General features: G+C 34.3%; 1 protein-coding gene across 5 annotated transcripts in view; it reads left to right on the forward strand.

The window, feature by feature from the left end:
• The window catches only part of LOC138696773 (1-phosphatidylinositol 4,5-bisphosphate phosphodiesterase epsilon-1-like), a 561,655-nt gene that overhangs the window by 422,268 nt on the left and 120,183 nt on the right, over nucleotides 1–19,204 (forward strand). For all 5 annotated transcript variants that reach the window (XM_069822163.1, XM_069822165.1, XM_069822164.1 and 2 more), the window contains one exon: nucleotides 8,431–8,529. In XM_069822163.1, coding sequence (XP_069678264.1) covers nucleotides 8,431–8,529 — 99 coding nt within the window. The remainder of the gene's footprint in view (nucleotides 1–8,430; nucleotides 8,530–19,204) is intronic.

Below are 19,204 nucleotides of genomic sequence, written 5' to 3' on the forward strand. Positions count from 1 at the left end.
ATTGCCACAGCGTTAACCCTTGTGTTATATCCAGTTCGCTTTTTAGTACCCAATTTTATTCAATTGCCAGTATGGAAGATAAAATCGATTATGATGTTAAGCCATGAAGCGACGGCATATGGGATGGCTTATGCATGTTTAAACAGATAAAATGTGACTGTATTCATGCTCAATTAAACATTAATTTACGGTAAATGTATATGGGAGGGGAGTGAGAGAGAGAGAGAGTATCAATAGTACCGCCATTACAGTTAGATTAGTCTTCTTTGTATCGCCTACGTATAGCATTCTGTTAATTGTCTAGGTAACTTCGAAATGACGCGTGTATAATTGAATTCAAATTTAGCCCTCATTAATAATTTTGTTCATACTAACAAATGTAAAATAAGAAGAAATCCGAATTCTGTTTCACTGCCTTTCGTGGCCAATACTGTAATAAATCATTCGCATACCTGTTATGGCAATAATTCTCCTTGTAGAAGGGTGAGGGAGGGGTACCGGATTTTAACCCCGCCTTGAACTTTTTTTTTTAATTACATACTTAGATTTGAATATTCTTTTTACCCATAATCGATTTCCCTTCTCTAATTTTTCACTGTCAGATTAACAAAACCTACATCGACATAAGACATAGTCCTCTTCCCGCCCTTCAACATTCTTGGTGCTGCGACATGTTCGAATCATAACAGAGACACCTACCGCCTAGTACCGACCTTGTAATAAAATGAAGCCGACACAATATGAAATTTAACTTCTTGTGAAACATATTGACAAGGTTCTTTTGACAGTTCTGCAGTGCAGTTGTTAAATATTGTGAATTGTCGATTTTAAACTGGTTTTAAGAGTGGTATTCATCCGTTCGTTAGCTTGAGTTCTGACTTCATTGTGAAGCATAGGTTTAACGTTGTGTGCTTTTGACAGTTAATATATTTAATACAAACCTCACATTATAGTTCCGGGTTCTTTGATATGTCTAAGAACCGCAAGGTTCAATTTTACAACTTTTTAGCAAAAAGTCGCGTAGTAATTCTCGCGAGGTTGGTGAAAATTTCACATTGGCAAATGTTTCTTCATACCTGAAACTGAGCTGATAATTTTTTTTTATTTTACTAGGTTATTTTACAACGTTTTATCAACATCGTAGGTTATTTAGCGTCTGAATGAGATGAAGGTGATAATGCTGGTGAAATGAGTCCGGAGTCCAGCACCGAAAGTTACCCAGCATTTGCTCCTATTGGGTTGAGGGAAAACCCCGGAAAAAACCTCAACCAGGAACTTGCCCCGACCGGGAATCGAACCCGAGCCACCTGGTTTCACGGCCAGACGCGCTAGCAGTGACTCCACAGATGTTGACCGAGCTGTTAATAATAATAATAATAACAATAATAATAATAATAATAATAATAATAATACACAAGATTTTAAATACCTATAATGTACATTGTAAACAAGTTTAATATTGACACCTCCCTTGACAAAATTCTGCGTACACTACTGGTTGTAGATATGTATTTCACATTAATAGGAAACATGTATGAATCTTGTTCTTTACCGTCGAAAGAGAGCTTTGGTTAGCGATGTGAGAAATTTAAATTTTTCGGAAAATGTTCATCTACATTTTTCCGAAAAAATTTCCGCTTGACTAAATTGTTTTTTCTCCGCTCTCTCGCTTACAGCTTATAGCTACAAGAGCTGCACACGACCGAGCGAATTGGCTCACACCGTACTTGTTTAGGCCTCTTTTTTGTTTCTAATTTTTATTTTCATGAAAATAAATACATGAAATATAAAATTATATTGACCTAACTACAAGAAAATATTTTTCAGTATAATTGTTATTTCTTTTGTTTCATTTTATTTGTATTTCATTTCTAATTTATATTTATATCAAAATACATTTACACGAAACATAAACTAGTACAAAAATCAGTATACTCTTATTACTCGTACATCAATTGCTATTTTTCTACTTAGAAAAATCAGTATACTCTTATTACTCGTACATCAATTGCTATTTTTGTACTTAGAAAAATCAGTATACTCTTATTACTCGTACATCGTTTGCTATTTTTCTATTTGCAAAAATCAGTATACTTTTATTACTCGTACATCAATTGCTATTTTTCTACTTAGAAAAATCAGTATACTCTTATTACTCGTACATCAATTGCTATTTTTCTACTTAGAAAAATCAGTATACTCTTATTACTCGTACATCAATTGCTATTTTTCTACTTAGAAAAATCAGTATACTCTTATTACTCGTACATCAATTACAATTTTTTTACTTAGAAAAATCAGTACTCGTACATCAATTGCTGTTTTTCTACTTAGAAAAATCAGTATACTCTTATTACTCGTACATCAATTGCTATTTTTCTACTTAGAAAAATCAGTATACTCTTATTACTCGTACATCAATTGCTATTTTTCTACTTAGAAAAATCAGTATACTCTTATTACTCGTACATCAATTGCTATTTTTCTACTTAGAAAAATCAGTATACTCTTATTACTCGTACATCAATTGCTATTTTTCTACTTAGAAAAATCAGTATACTCTTATTACTCGTACATCAATTACAATTTTTTTACTTAGAAAAATCAGTATACTCTTATTACTCGTACATCAATTGCTGTTTTTCTACTTAGAAAAATCAGTATACTCTTATTACTCGTACATCAATTGCTATTTTTCTACTTAGAAAAATCAGTATACTCTTATTACTCGTACATCAATTGCTATTTTTTTACTTAGAAAAATCAGTATACTCTTATTACTCGTACATCAATTGCTGTTTTTCTACTTAGAAAAATCAGTATACTCTTATTACTCGTACATCAATTGCTATTCTTCTACTTAGAAAAATCAGTATACTCTTATTACTCGTACATCAATTGCTATTTTTCTAGTTAGAAAAATCAGTATACTCTTATTACTCGTACATCAATTGCTCTTTTTTTACTTAGAAAAATTAGTATACTCTTATTACTCGTATATCAATTGCTATTTTTCTACTTAGAAAAATCAGTATACTCTTATTACTCGTACATCAATTGCTATTTTTCTACTTAGAAAAATCAGTATACTCTTATTACTCGTACATCAATTGCTATTTTTCTACTTAGAAAAATCAGTATACTCTTATTACTCGTACATCAATTGCTATTTTTCTACTTAGAAAAATCAGTATACTCTTATTACTCGTACATCAATTGCTGTTTTTCTACTTAGAAAAATCAGTATACTCTTATTACTCGTACATCAATTGCTATTTTTCTACTTAGAAAAATCAGTATACTCTTATTACTCGTACATCAATTGCTATTTTTCTACTTAGAAAAATCAGTATACTCTTATTACTCGTACATCAATTACAATTTTTTTACTTAGAAAAATCAGTACTCGTACATCAATTGCTGTTTTTCTACTTAGAAAAATCAGTATACTCTTATTACTCGTACATCAATTGCTGTTTTTCTACTTAGAAAAATCAGTATACTCTTATTACTCGTACATCAATTGCTATTTTTCTAGTTAGAAAAATCAGTATACTCTTATTACTCGTACATCAATTGCTATTTTTCTACTTAGAAAAATCAGTATACTCTTATTACTCGTACATCAATTGCAATTTTTTTACTTAGAAAAATCAGTATACTCTTATTACTCGTACATCAATTGCTGTTTTTCTACTTAGAAAAATCAGTATACTCTTATTACTCGTACATCAATTGCTATTTTTCTACTTAGAAAAATCAGTATACTCTTATTACTCGTACATCAATTGCTATTTTTTTACTTAGAAAAATCAGTATACTCTTATTACTCGTACATCAATTGCTGTTTTTCTACTTAGAAAAATCAGTATACTCTTATTACTCGTACATCAATTGCTGTTTTTCTACTTAGAAAAATCAGTATACTCTTATTACTCGTACATCGATTGCTATTTTTCTATTTGCAAAAATCAGTATACTTTTATTACTCATACATCTATTACTATTTTTCTCTTAAAAAAGTCACTATAGTTTTCTTACATCATTGATATTTTGCTGTTAAAAGAAAACTACGAGGGAGAGACAAAAATAACCTTAATAATGGTTTTATTAATTAAATATGTACAATAAGACTGCAAACACTTCATCACTTTTCAACATAGTATAACAGGAACACTTGCATTGAACCTAGTGCAGACTATGTTGCAAAGTGATGAAGTATTTGTAGTCTAATAAGACAAATTTTCAGGAGAATCAAAAAACATTCCACTGATAACACAAATATTATATTTGTATGTTATAGAAGACAAAAGAATGTTTAAAAGTCTTAGTTCCTTTTTCTATCGTTCGATGCGCATGACATCTGTTGTTCAAATTGTTGCATAACCCGAAAATGCATATTTTGACTTAGTTCCTTTTAGCTCCGACCGATTCTATTGTACATATTCAATTAATAAAACAATTATTGCGGTTTCTTTTTTACTCTTCCTCGTATATACTTTTGTTACTTCTAACATTATTGTTTTTTTCACAACAATCTGTAAAACTTCATTGAGAGGAGCATTGAGTTCCTTAGGTGCCATTGTCTTCCTATGAATTATGCAGTGAGTCCACTTTGCTTCCTGAGCTTCCTGCTTTAAATTTCTCTTGTAGACCTGAGAGAATTCCAGATGTCGCTTGAGCTCCATTAGTGCATATTCTCACATAATTATACAATAATATTCCGTGTTACGAAACTCTCGATTACTTTAAAAATATCTTGCGATGTACAAGTTTGAATGATCATCTACAAGGCACTAAATCTAGGGCTGGGATTGGGTAAATCTTCTTACGTTTCTGTCTGTTATCTTATTGTTAACTTAGGTCTTGTCCGTAGAACCTTATTTTAGCTATCGTAAACTGATTGAGGTGTTTAAAGGAACCTTATCACTTGTACAATAATTTTATTGAAACGTAAATGTTTTATTTTTGTTGTTGTAACTATTTAACAAGTAGGTTTTGGACGTGATTTAAGCTGATATAATAAAGTATATCACGCCAGCTCCATACAACAGATTGGACCCTAGTCCCTACTTTGTCTTTACAGCATTCTTAATTAAACATAAGAGTGATTTTCAAAATATTGGTACTGACTCTAAACTAATTACAATGTTCAATCAGGTGAATATTTCTTTGATGTGATCGGTTGCTGTCAAAACACCGATGCAGTGAAGATATAATGAAACTATAAATGTAGATTCAAAGGCTCAAAGATAAATAATGAAACCTTAATCACAGTTCTCCTGGGATTGAATAAAGGCTGCCTTTGCCCATATTCTTGTATACTGTATGTCAGTTCCTGCCATAGTCATTCTATTGGTACAAGACCAGTCATCTTAGCATTTCTTACTTTTGTCTATATTTTCTGTTGTTCGGTTGTCTTCGATGGTCTCTCTCTCCCTCCCGGTGGAATCCCGGCTTCCATGTCACTCAATTGAGTGCGGTCCTTGTATAATGGCAGTTGACTTAATATGTCAACATATATGTCGAACATGGAATCAGGCTACAAAGGGAAAAACACTAGGGGAGGAGGATTCGATCTGGTGCTGTGGATTGAACTTCGGAGTAGCTCAGTGGTTAGAGCGCTTGGTACATAGAACCAAGGACCCGGATTCGATCCTCGGCGCCGGAGCGAATTTTTCTCATCTAATAACCATTGCTAAAAACCAACGTTAGCTTATACAGGATGTTTCCGGGCTGGTGTTACTAACTTTCAGGGATGATGGGGAAGGGCACATGTGTCAATTTGAGATAAGGAACCCTGGTCCGGAAATGACTGAGTCGAAAGTTATAAGCAAAAATAGTTGTGTGGAAATGGAATTGTAATTTGGCACCACGTGCCCTCCTTCCCTTAATCTTTGGAACAGTCGTGGAAAAATGGTGTGGGCCGGATGTCTTCTACGTGGGTACATGGCCCGATACAATCTGTGAGCTTGTCTACTGTTCCCATTGGCTCATCCGTATTGGAAAATCATGTCTGCATATTCCGTTCTCGTGCACTCCTCCATTTCACTAGGACTGATCGACTGGACACTGCAACTTGTACACATACACTGCTGTCTACAGACGTGCATGTCAGGACCGACCATGTCCGTTACACATTACGCTATCTGCATTGCTTTAGTGTCGTTTCCTGTCCCCACCCCTCAGACAGCGCACTGAATGGAATACTGTAAGTAGATAACGTCAGATGAATATAGTATGTGTAAGATGTACAGATAAATACACATAAATAAGGTGTACAGAGGAATAAAATTATTCAGTTTACACACAACTATTTTTGTTTGTAACTTTCGACTCGGTCATTTCCGAACCAGGGTTCCTTATTTCAAATTGATACATGTGCCCTTCCCCATCATCCCTGAAAGTTTGTAACACTAGCCCGGAAACACCCTGTATTAATTAAAGTAAGACACCAGTATGTTTGTTACTTTATTATTATCCTGTACTTGGTATAGTTTACAAGTAGTAATGCGTAACACGGAAGAATTTGTATAGTTTACAAGTAGTATTGTGTAACACAGAAGAATCTGTATAGTTTGCAAGTAGGCCTAATAATGCGTAAACACGGAAGAATTTGTATAGTTTACAAGTAGTAATGTGTAACACAGAAGAATTTGTATAGTTTACGAGTAATGCGTAACACGGAAGAATTAGTATAGTTTACAAGTAGTAATGCGTAACCCGGAAGAATTTGTATAGTTTACAAGTAGTAATGTGTAACACAGAAGAATCTGTATAGTTTACGAGTAGTAATGTGTAACACAGAAGAATTTGTATAGTTTACGAGTAATGCGTAACACGGAAGAATTTGTATAGTTTACAAGTAGTAATGCGTAACACGGAAGAATTTGTATAGTTTACAAGTAGTAATGTGTAACACAGAAGAATTTGTATAGTTTACGAGTAATGCGTAACACGGAAGAATTTGTATAGTTTACAAGTAGTAATGCGTAACACGGAAGAATTTGTACAGTTTACAAGTAGTAATGCGTAACACGGAAGAATTTGTATAGTTTACAAGTAGTAATGCGTAACACGGAAGAATTTGTATAGTTTACAAGTAGTAATGTGTAACACAGAAGAATTTGTATAGTTTACGAGTAATGCGTAACACGGAAGAATTTGTATAGTTTACAAGTAGTAATGCGTAACACGGAAGAATTTGTATAGTTTACAAGTAGTAATGTGTAACACAGAAGAATTTGTATAGTTTACGAGTAATGCGTAACACGGAAGAATTTGTATAGTTTACAAGTAGTAATGCGTAACACGGAAGAATTTGTATAGTTTACAAGTAGTAATGTGTAACACAGAAGAATTTGTATAGTTTACGAGTAATGCGTAACACGGAAGAATTTGTATAGTTTACAAGTAGTAATGCGTAACACGGAAGAATTTGTATAGTTTACAAGTAGTAATGCGTAACACGGAAGAATTTGTATAGTTTACAAGTACTAATGCGTAACACGGAAGAATTTGTATAGTTTACAAGTAGTAATGTGTAACACAGAAGAATTTGTATAGTTTACGAGTAATGCGTAACACGGAAGAATTTGTATAGTTTACAAGTAGTAATGCGTAACACGGAAGAATTTGTATAGTTTACAAGTAGTAATGTGTAACACAGAAGAATTTGTATAGTTTACGAGTAATGCGTAACACGGAAGAATTTGTATAGTTTACAAGTAGTAATGCGTAACACGGAAGAATTTGTATAGTTTACAAGTAGTAATGTGTAACACAGAAGAATCTGTATAGTTTACGAGTAGTAATGCGTAACGCGGAGAATTTGTATAGTTTACAAGTAGTAATGCGTAACACGGAAGAATCTGTATAGTTTACGAGTAGTAATGCGTAACACGGAAGAATTTGTATAGTTTACAAGTAGTAATGCGTAACACGGAAGAATTTGTATAGGTTACAAATAGTAATGCGTAAACACGGAAGAATTTATATAGTTCACAAGTAGTAATATGCAACACGTAAGAGTTGGCATCTGTATTGTACAGCAGTACCGTAGATGTAGTAACGTCCACATTTGTGGAGCTACATTCCGGATATTTCTAATTCTGTCACGGCACAAAAGCTAAACAATTCTGCTCTACTAGGTCTTAAAATTGTACCTCTAGTGTGACTGATGAATATTGAGGTTATATTTCTCTTTGAATATTTGTCATTTTGCCTATTGGAAACAGTGTCTGTGGTGAGATTCGGTTAATTATACAGGTCCAATCAGAATATCCGCCCGAGGGCTTTGAACCCTGGACCTCCAGCATACAAAGCTGCGCCACGTGACCACCCATTAAGCGACAATTGAATAGGAGAGCATGCTGATCCCTGATGTACGGGCATTACTGTTAATGCATTTGTCTGTGTTGTGTTGTGCAGGCTGCCAGACTACTAGGCTTGGGACCGGAGAAGATCGTCCTCCTCGACAACAAGACCAAGATCTTAGCGAAGTCGCAAAATACAGCAGATCTCGTTCAGGTAAGAATATCATCTGTATTTCCTAACTCATCTCGATCTGCCCCCATGCTATCACCAATCTTGAACAATAACAGTACTTAATATTGACCGTGAATACGCCTGACTTACGCTTTAGCAGTATTAAAAATTCAACAATATAAAAAAATAATACTGTTGACTGATGTGAAAATCGAATATTGAATTTCAGTATTTACGATACTGATGGCAATACTGATAGTGTGAGGCGCACGTTGATCGTGTTTTGTTGTCATGCTTGACTGACAAAATGGAAGCTAGGCGGCTAGACGTGAGAGAGGATACGAAAATTCAGAAAACTTTATTTCTATTTACAAACAGTAGTCCATATTGTGATATTTAAGCAGCAAATAATAACGTTCAACAAAGGTAAACGCAGTTTTTGGATATAGTAAACTAAAGAAAGATTTGAAAACCATTAAATCAGGTGATTCCAAAGATAATGTTAAAATAATAAATAATGCATTCAGAAGTAATTTTAGTAAGGAATTAAAAATAAATCGAAAAAATTAATATACGTAAATTGAAATATTTCCATGACCGAATAGTTTTGTCCTTAATGTATATATTATAGTTTCAAATGATTTTATTTTAATTATTGTTTTGTTGCAATTGTGGAAAAAATTAAAGGTCCTATCAATTAGAAAATATGAATGGTAACGTCTAGTCTTTCACTTTCCGAAATACATTCTCTGATACATTTATTCGTTTATGCTCGACCATGCCGAAATGTAGTAATTATACATCTGGTAGCAGTACTTTAATGCATGTCATTAAAGTACACCTATTCATTAAAGTTCAGGTTTTCGATTATTCTCGGATATGCAATCGAAATATAACGAGGGAAACGTCACGGAGGCTGGAAATCCAATACTGTCGCAGAAGGTTATGTTCTGTTACTATAATAATTAGCGTTAATTGTAAATAATATTCAAATAAATTCAATTTGTCATCTCGTTTTTCAATTCTAAATCAATTTCTAGGCTATACCAAAATTAGTTCATGTTATTCTCTACATCAAGGTCAATGACATTATTGTTCCTCGGAAAAAATCAATACTTTCGCGTCTGCGCACATCTCACATGAGCTATGCACAAGGTCACTTCCGATCTTGAGTCAGATACAAATAAAATGATACTTCTGAATAATTTCAAGTTAGAAATATGGTCAAGCATAAAAAGTCGTATGAAACTTGTCTATAATGGTAATTAAGACGCTCGTATGAAAATTATGAAACTCGCTTGCGCTCGTTTCATAAACAAACATACTTGCGTCTTAATTGCTATCATTATAGGCTCGTTGCATAATGTACTGTTTTCTAATCAAAGGACCTGGTACTGTCATCTAATATTATGTCATATCACTGTTTTCTGCTACAAACAAAATATGACATTTTTCACGTTTTTGCCTCCAACAGACGATTTTTTAATCCAGAAAATTTAATTTAATTCTTTATAGCCAACATTAATTTACCTATATAGTGCACACTTTAATGTATGGGTTAGGCCTGTTTAAAAAGACAGAACACTTCTGAAATAGCTGAATCTATAGAACAAAATGTTTTTGTTCTACACTATGTACAGGGACATCATTTTATTTTTACTAACATTTTTAATATTAATCTGGCTATACCTTTCTATTAACGATTGAAACAGGAAACACCGTTTGCTACCCCTTCCACGACTGGAGTTCGATGCTACTGGTATAAAATACAAATCACTTTACTAGGTATAGGAGGGAAGAAAAGTAGTTCATCCAATTATGTAAACTAGGAAATATCACAATTTTGAGTTTGATAATTTTCATTAGGCTTTTGTTTAATCAAAATACAGTACTGTATTACCACTTAGTGTTTTTACTCACCAACTGAGCTATCCATTCGGACGTATTAATTATGCAGTGTATATTGTACTTTACAGCACATTAGCGTACAATATAGAGAATGAAGTTAAATTGAAAAATAATCATAATATGGATATTTAAACACATTTTTTTTAAATGGTGGCCGTTCATTTCGATACAGGCTTCAGTTCTTTTGTGCATATTATCACACTATACACTATTGTACCTAATTCCAATTACCAGTTTCGTCCTTCGTACGAGTAACTCATGTTGAAATAATTCTGTACCTACTCTCTAAAAGAGTACCTTATGTACTGTAAATTCAATCTTCACTTCTGCCCGATCCGAAAAGATAAAATTACTCAGAAATGCTATCTACTGTCCGTTCAAGTTGTTTTGTCGCAGGGTCGTAGAAAGGGGTGTGAATCACGTGACAGTTAATTACTTAACGAGACCCTTTTATTTAAGTTATTTTAAACACTTTTATAATATTACGTAGACGTCCAATTCCTAACAGAAATTAATGTATTCAGAAAAGAGCTAAGACAGCCCAGCTACTATACTTTACATTGGGGGAACAGAAGCAGGTGGGGAAAACCGGGATGCGACGTAGGCAAACGGACGACAGTACCTGTGCGAAAATATGATTCAATATTGAAAGCTCTTTCGTCACTGGAGAACGCGAACATATTTCTAGAACGTACTATACTCCTAACTCAGTACTGCTTACGCGCCCTCGGCTCTGTGTCGTGAACAGTTGGAAGTTTACTAGTAAAAGGGGTGGGAGTGAAGTACATTCAAAAACTCAGGTACAATAAAAATTGAAGTAAAAATAAAATGATGTCCCTGTACTTGAACTTAATATCTACTGCGTTTCGAAACTCTTTAGAGGTTCCATCATCAAGGTGGTATTGACTTGTCAGTGAGAATATTTTGACTTCTGTCTATATTCGATCAACACAAGTATAAAAAAGTCAGGATTTTGTGGAACGGAAATTCGTCTTCGGTTGCCGTAGAAATGTTTGCGTCATATCCTATAAATGATAATATGAGAGAGTCCATTTATACACACAAGGAAAGTCCACATATATAAATAACCAGCTTGGAATAGTTTAATAAAATACTTAACTAAAAAATATTATTCGGACACAAACAGATGGGATTGGTTAATAAATGCGCGGAATACAAAGACATAAATAGTTAATTTAACATAATCTAATTCTTAAATAATCAACTGTGATATAATTTTCAAATAAGTTCATTTTTCTGTAATGACATATTATTATAGGCCTACATTACAATTACAAACAACTCATTGACTTCATATTGATGTGTGAATCGCTTCGATTGTTAATTGCATTGCTGTGTCTACGTAGGCCTCATGGAACCCGGAAGCAATTATGAAGTAATTAACGAGAAGGCTCCATCTTGTTAAATTTAAATGCGGGAAGTACAAATACAAAAATGAAAAACAATGTCACAATATATTTCATTTAAAATCTCAAACAAACTTACAATTCCAACCATGCCCAAAATAACAATCACGAACAGCATAAACGTTACACGCAATTATACGGATTCGATTAATCCCTGTTATTTGTTTTATTCTCTTCAGGAACCTAATGGGACTTCTGATAGCGTTGGCAATGCTGATTTTGGTCCGCGTAGCGAAATATGAGTTCAGTGGTGTATTGCAAGCTATTTCAGACCTATATGACATCTTTCACCGCGAGAACAATGCGATGGTGTTAGGGTAAAGAGATATAAGTAATAAAAATGAGTTTTGAGATAAATGAAAATTGTCCACACCTGTGGAGTAACGGTTAACGCGCCTGGCCGCGAAACCAGGTGGCCCGAGTTCGAATCCTGGTCAGGGCAAGTTACCTGGTTGAGATTTTTTCCCCCAACCCAATTTGAGCACATGCTAGGTAACTTTAGGTGCTGGACCTCGGACTCATTTCACCTGCATTATCATCTTCATCTCATTCAGACGCTAAATAACCTAAGATGTTGATACAGCGTCGTAAAATAACCTAATTAAAAAATAAATAAACGAAAATTCGGGCGCTTGTTTCAAATAATTTTCTACTCATATAAAACACATCAAATGCTAGTATTTTTTTGTTTTTTGCACACAATTGTAGAATTTAACTTATATTTCCTTCTGGGGAACAAAACTCAATTTGCACAAAAATGACTTCACTCCCTTTACCCTAACCTCATCAAATGTATTTTCGCCTAATGCCCACTCTTGTTACAATAGTAGCCAAAGGCACACACCCGTGCAAAATATTATCAGAGTTCTATTACCAGTATCGGTCTCAGTTCACGTACATGCTCTTTCATCTTTCGCTTTCATGAAAGTGTGGAAAGTAATATATCCAGTCTTCGTGGCAAGGTCTTAAAAAGCAGTACGGTTGTCTGACAGACCACAGACTTACTAAGGCTTTCGTGCTTCAAGTACAATGAAATATAGCGCATACATTTTATCTTTCCACGCTCGCAAGTGTGCAGCTGCCCATGTATGCCACGTCCGCTCTACATCCGCGAGGTGGAAAGATAAAATGTATGCTTTATATTTGAGGTGACACGTACTTGTTGTCAAAGGAGGAAAAGTCAGCGTTCTCATGCCCAGGTTTCCCCTCTCATGACAACTTCCTATTTGGTCTGATTTCTATCAGTTTTGAGGCTTCTTCCTCAAAATATTACAGTTCTTTTACAATCTACTTGTATACAAAATTTCCCTTCCATAATAGACATTGAACCTATGATCTTAGAGTCTACAAATTGTTGAAACTTATCTTAGCAGTTGCGTACGCAATTGGCTCTCGGAAGGTGTTGCAATACGAGACAGGACTGGCATTGTCTGCGTGTAACTCTAAAGACCTTGGAAAAGGGATTCAAGTCGGAGCATGCTGAAAATAGGAAATATCCATATCAGTTGTCCCTTTCTGTCATTGAAATAAGTTAAGTAACATAGACAAGTCGTGATATCTTCTATATCACAGACTGTAATCGAGCTTATGTCTGCCTTTAGGAGGATATAATAGAGTTACGTATGCGGTTTGCGGTCGTAGTAATGAAAATGCATCCGTGACAACTTGTGAAACTGTGAACTTGTTTTTGTAGTGCATAAAGCTTGCATTTTCTTCTGCGATAGCTTGTTTAGTTAAATTTTCCCCTTGTATGTTTTTATTTCGCCATAAAGAAACAAATGCTACTCACTATTACGTTGATTCGAAAGTAATTAGTAATTAAATTGAAACTTAACATTTTGTAACATTTGATTTTCTAAAATTTCAATCTGTTATTTGAATGCGCTCTCCGTCACTATATAAATACATACTGCTTTACTTATAATAAAAATATGCTTAAGGTAGAATGGGTGAAATGTTGATAATTTTCTACAAAAAATCGCATTTTTTTTTTTTTAATGAATCAGTAATCTCTTATTTATATGTTGGTCTAGTTTCAGTGCTCTCGGTGCTTGGAAGCATAAAAATTACGTCATGTTTATTTAAATGGCTAAACTCTTGAATTTGAATTCCATCCGAACTTTACAAGCTGTTTTCTCACACTTTTTTCAGCACATTTCGACATGTTCAAAGTGTAAAGGCTCTTGCAATTTCGATGCTAGGAACATGAAATTCTTATTGCATATTCTATTCATTGCAGTTAATGAAACGCAGTGATACTTATTATTATTATTATTATTATTATTATTATTATTATTATTATTATTATTATTATTATTATTTATTATTTATTTATTTTTTTTTGTAAATTAAGTAGTTTCAAAATTAAAAAATAAAACATATTTAATGGATATTAAAATTTTAAATTTTGAAGTTTTATGTCTTTTTATTTTAATTTTCTCTCCCTTTAAGTTACAGATATACATTTAAAATTCTTGACACTCAATTCTTTCCTAACTATATCGAGCTATAAAAAATAGTAATGCATGAAACTTATATATGTGTTTTTAAAATTGAATAACTAAAAAATATGATCATAATGAAACTATCTACAGGTGCATAGCTTTATTATGCTGCATATCTTCACGTAGAATTATGAGTGGGTGGTATCATCTGTCGACAAGTGCATAGCAAGGAAAGCACAAGAATAAAAAGGAAAGACGGTGACAACAACAGGAATACAAACACAAGGGGAGTACAATAAGTACAAGTACAATATAATAATAACAAGGCGAGTACAATTAGTACAAGTTAAATAAAATAACAAGGGAAATACAATAAGTACAAGTGTAATACAATAAGAACAAGGAGAGTACAATTAGTACAAGTGGAATGCAATAACAAGGGAAGTACAATAAGTACAAGTGTAATACAATAAGAACAAGGGTAGTATAATAAGTACAAATGGAATATAACAAGGGAAATACAATAAGTACAAGTGTAATACAATAAGAACAAGGGGAGTACAACTAGTACAAGTGGAATACAATAACAAGGGAAGTACAATAAGTACAAGTGTAATACAGTAAGAACAAGGGGAGTACCATTAGTACAAGTGGAATACAATAACAAGAGAAGTACAATTAGTACAAGTGGAATACAATAACAAGGAAAGTACAATAAGTACAAGTGTAATACAATAAGAACAAGAGGAGTACAATAAGTATAAGTGTAATACAATAGGAATAAGAGAAGTACAATAAGTAAATGTGTAATACAATAAGAACAAGGGGAGTACAATTAGTACAAGTGGAAACAGTAACAAGGGAAGTACAATAAGTACAAGTGTAATACAATAAGAACAAGGGGAGTACAATAAGTACAAGTGGAATATGATAACAAGGGAAATACAATAAGTACAAGTGTAATACAATAAGAACAAGGAAAGTACAATTAGCACAATTGTAATACAATAACAAGGGAAGTACAATAAGTACAAGTGTAATACAATAAGAACAAGGGGAGTACAATTAGTACAAGTGGAATACAATAACAAGAAAAGTACAATAAGTACAAGTGTAATACAATAAGAACAAGGGGAGTACAATTAGTAAAAGTGGAATACAATAACAAGAAAAGTACAATAAGTACAAGTGTAATACAATAAGAACAAGGGGAGTACAATAAGTACAAGTGCAATACAATAAGAATAAGGGGAGTGCAATAAGTACAAGTGCAATATAATAAAAACAAAGAGAATACAAAGAAAAAGAAGGAATAGGGGAATATAAGGCGAAAAGGAGGAATACAAGGAGGAAATGGGGAATACAAGGAGTAATGGGGGAATTGAAAGAGGAAAGAAAGAAGGCAAGGAGAAAAAGGTGAAGACAGGGAGAAAAGGGGAATGGGAATTATAAGGAGAACAAGGTGAATATAAGGAAAATAGAGGGAAGACAATTCGAACAAGGTGAATACAAGGAGAACATGGAGATAATGACAAGAGGAATACAAACACAACTAGGGGAATATAGTGAGAACAAGGGTAAGATAACGAAAAAGGGGAAGATAATTAGAACAAGGGAAGGACAAATAGAGCGAGGGTAATATAAGGAGAATCAGAGAATTAAAAAAAATAGGTAATACAAAGAGAAAAGGGAAAAGACAAGGAAAAAAGGGAAATATAAGGACAAAAAGCTGAATATAAGGAGAACAGTCGAAATAAAAGGAAAACAAGTTGAATACAAGGAGAATAAGGGGAAGACAATTAGAACAAGGTGAATACAGGGATAAAAAGTAAAGATAATGACAAGAGGAATACAAACATAACATGGGGAATACAGTGAGAACACACGGTGAGAATATAAGAAAAACTAGGGAATTACGAAGAAAAAGGGCGGAGGGCTCAAGGATAAAAAGGGGATTACAAGAAGAAAATTACAAAGACAGGGGGAAAAGAGAAATACAAGGAGGACAAGGTGAATATAAGGAGAACTGTCTGAGTACAAGCAGAACAAGGAAAACAAGGACAACAAAAGCAATACAAACACGACAAGGGAAACAGGGGAATAGATGGAGAACAGGAGGATAAAAGGGTGCATTTTATGTCATGGTCAATTCCCAAGTTACCTTCGAGGAGAAGACGTAGCCCTACATCAATGCTTATTGAATTATTCTGATTTGTTTCTTCATTTATTGGAATGACCTAGTAGGACTAAGAATTACTGGACTGCAAACGGTTAAAACTGGTAAACTCATTCGAAAGCCGATGTCTAGTCTACAGTCTCGCTATTGTGATTCCGTATTTAAATGCATTGTGCACGTGGCCCAGTATCGTTGCATACACGCCCAAGCAGAAATCTCGTCCCATCATATTACTGATCCGTGGACGAAATCTATTTTAGCCTCTTTTTACGAATGAACTCTTGCTCAGTCGTTGAAATTGATTTTTGCTCCATCCTTTGACTTCTGAAAGAAGGCTCAGCTTCGTCCCGCTTTTGTACAGAATACGATGAACTCTGTCCTTCTATACCCGTGCGATGCAACTCTGTCACAAGCTAAATTTAGCCTGCCCTGAGGGAATGATTAGATAAAAACGTGCCTCTTCAATTGAATTACTATTTTAAATACAGGCAGATGGATTCGCTGCACTCACTTAAGCCTATTGGCTATGGGGATCGATTTTTGAGCGCTGCCGTTCCGATGTTTCCATGCAAACGCATTACCATTTTTATGTCATATTTTTTCCTGCAGTGGCAATATTAGTGCAAATTTATTTACAGGCAATTCATATACTAATCAACGGCACTTTTTTTTGACATCATATTACTTTAATCTTGTGACGATATCGTAATGGCAGCGTTTGACATGAAAATTATATTAAAGTTTGAAATTACATGATTGCCACCAACCCCACTTATTAGATTCCAAAGACTCCAATTTTGGTTGTACGCATCCAGTTTACATAAAGGACATTTATCAGCTGAATCTGTTAAATATAAAGTGGCATTCATTTCAACTGATAGTTTATTGTTACCGCGTGTGGTTTTTATGAAACTGGCCCGAAATCGAATCCCGTGCATCGGTTAACAAAATTCCTAACGAGTTCATGCAGAATTCTCGGGTTATTTTCACCTCTTTTGCGACCTGTCATCCCACTGAACCTCTGGCTCAGCGTTATCGCGCTAGTCATTTATCTAGGCAGCCTGGATTCGATCAGTGGTCTGACCGTGATGGAATTTATGGTAAACAACGCAGATATTGCAAAGGTTTTATATAGAAGTACTCCTGTTCCTGTCTTTCATGCCACAAACAAATGTTCAAGTCTCCACATATCATAATAGTATTATATCACCTGTAATAATTGAAAAAAATGGCTAGGGTGTACTATTAATCTCCAATTTTAATACAGGATTTAAGGACTTAGAGCTCCGGGTCTTGAAGTTTATCAGATACTGCGTAGAAGTTTGTCGCCTGGGATCGGAATCAGTCGTCTACACCTCTCTGTCACTGTAGAAATGCTGACCGGACAGGAATTTCCTGAGGTGTAAAAACGATAGTAATCGCTCGGCCACAACAGATCTTCTGCAGGAGTTCCGCAGGTAGGTGTTTCAACATCCACCCTACAGCCCGGATCTCGTTCCCAGCGATTAACATCTTTTCTTGCACTCCAAGACATTTCTGTCCAGTGACAGAGAGGTTCGGATGGCTGTCACACACTGGTTCGATCCCAGGCGAGAGACTTCTACGACACAGATACAAAAATTGATCCCACGATATGACAAATGTCTCAATTCCGGTGGGGAATATATTGAAAAATAACTGAACAATTGATGTATCTGCTCCAATAAATATTTCCATGAAATTGTGTTTTCATTCTCTAAACGCCATGAAGGAAACTTACTTTCCGTATGCGCATCGAAGATATACATAGATACTTACATATACATACGCGTTCGACATAAAATGTTCGTTAACTTTTTGTTAAATTTTCCTTGCTTGTATACTTGTGACCTGGTAGAGTGTAAGACAGGGCTTGGCAAACTTTTCATAGCGAGGGCCACATTAACTATCCGAGAAAAAATCGCGGGCCAAGTCACGAAAGTTTAAATTAAGTCTAATAAACAAAGCTCATAAACAACATTAGTATTCAAACTTTGTATTCTATTGAGCTAAAACCTACACTTTCAAACTGCTTTCTTTTTTCATTCAACTGGCAAGTTACGTTTTTGGCAATATCTTCCACTCTACGAGCAACTGTATGTACTGAAAGAGTAATATTCTTAAATAAATGAACTTTCTCAGGACAAATCTGCTTTGCCGCCATTATCATTCACGATTTAATAAGTTCACCATTACTAAAAGATTTTGCTCTTTTCGCCAGTTGATGCAAAATTAGCCAATACTGTTGCTTTATTGTCTGATCTCTGTTGCTTGAAAATATTCTGTGGAGATGCTAGTCCACTTTTCATTGCTTCAAATTTATCACCCCGTAATTTCCCCGTAAATTGTTAAAATTTTGAAAAATGTTTGATTTCATAATGCCTGCGGATATTATATTCTTTAAAGACAGCAACTGATTCGTTACAAATCAGGCATAATTTCTTTATTTACAGTTTTAATCATAAAATAGTCCAAACTCCATTGTTGTTTAAACATAGAACATTCACTGTCCATTTTCTCTTTTTTTCTTCTTCCCCAGCCATAATTAAAGTTAAGTTACGCTGTAAGAACTACTAGTAAATGCTTGTGGATTAACTCAGAGTGCTAATACTATTCTTAACTGGATAATATTTACCACTTCACATTTCCACTGCTCTATTTATGTGTGAACGTGTACCGAAAGAAGCCGCTGTTGTCAGCTTACAGCGGTGCAATAACTGGCTCCTCTGTTGCCACACTTCGCG

The sequence above is a fragment of the Periplaneta americana genome, chromosome 3 (genome assembly GCF_040183065.1).
Source record: "Periplaneta americana isolate PAMFEO1 chromosome 3, P.americana_PAMFEO1_priV1, whole genome shotgun sequence".
Taxonomy (NCBI): Eukaryota; Metazoa; Arthropoda; class Insecta; order Blattodea; family Blattidae; genus Periplaneta; species Periplaneta americana.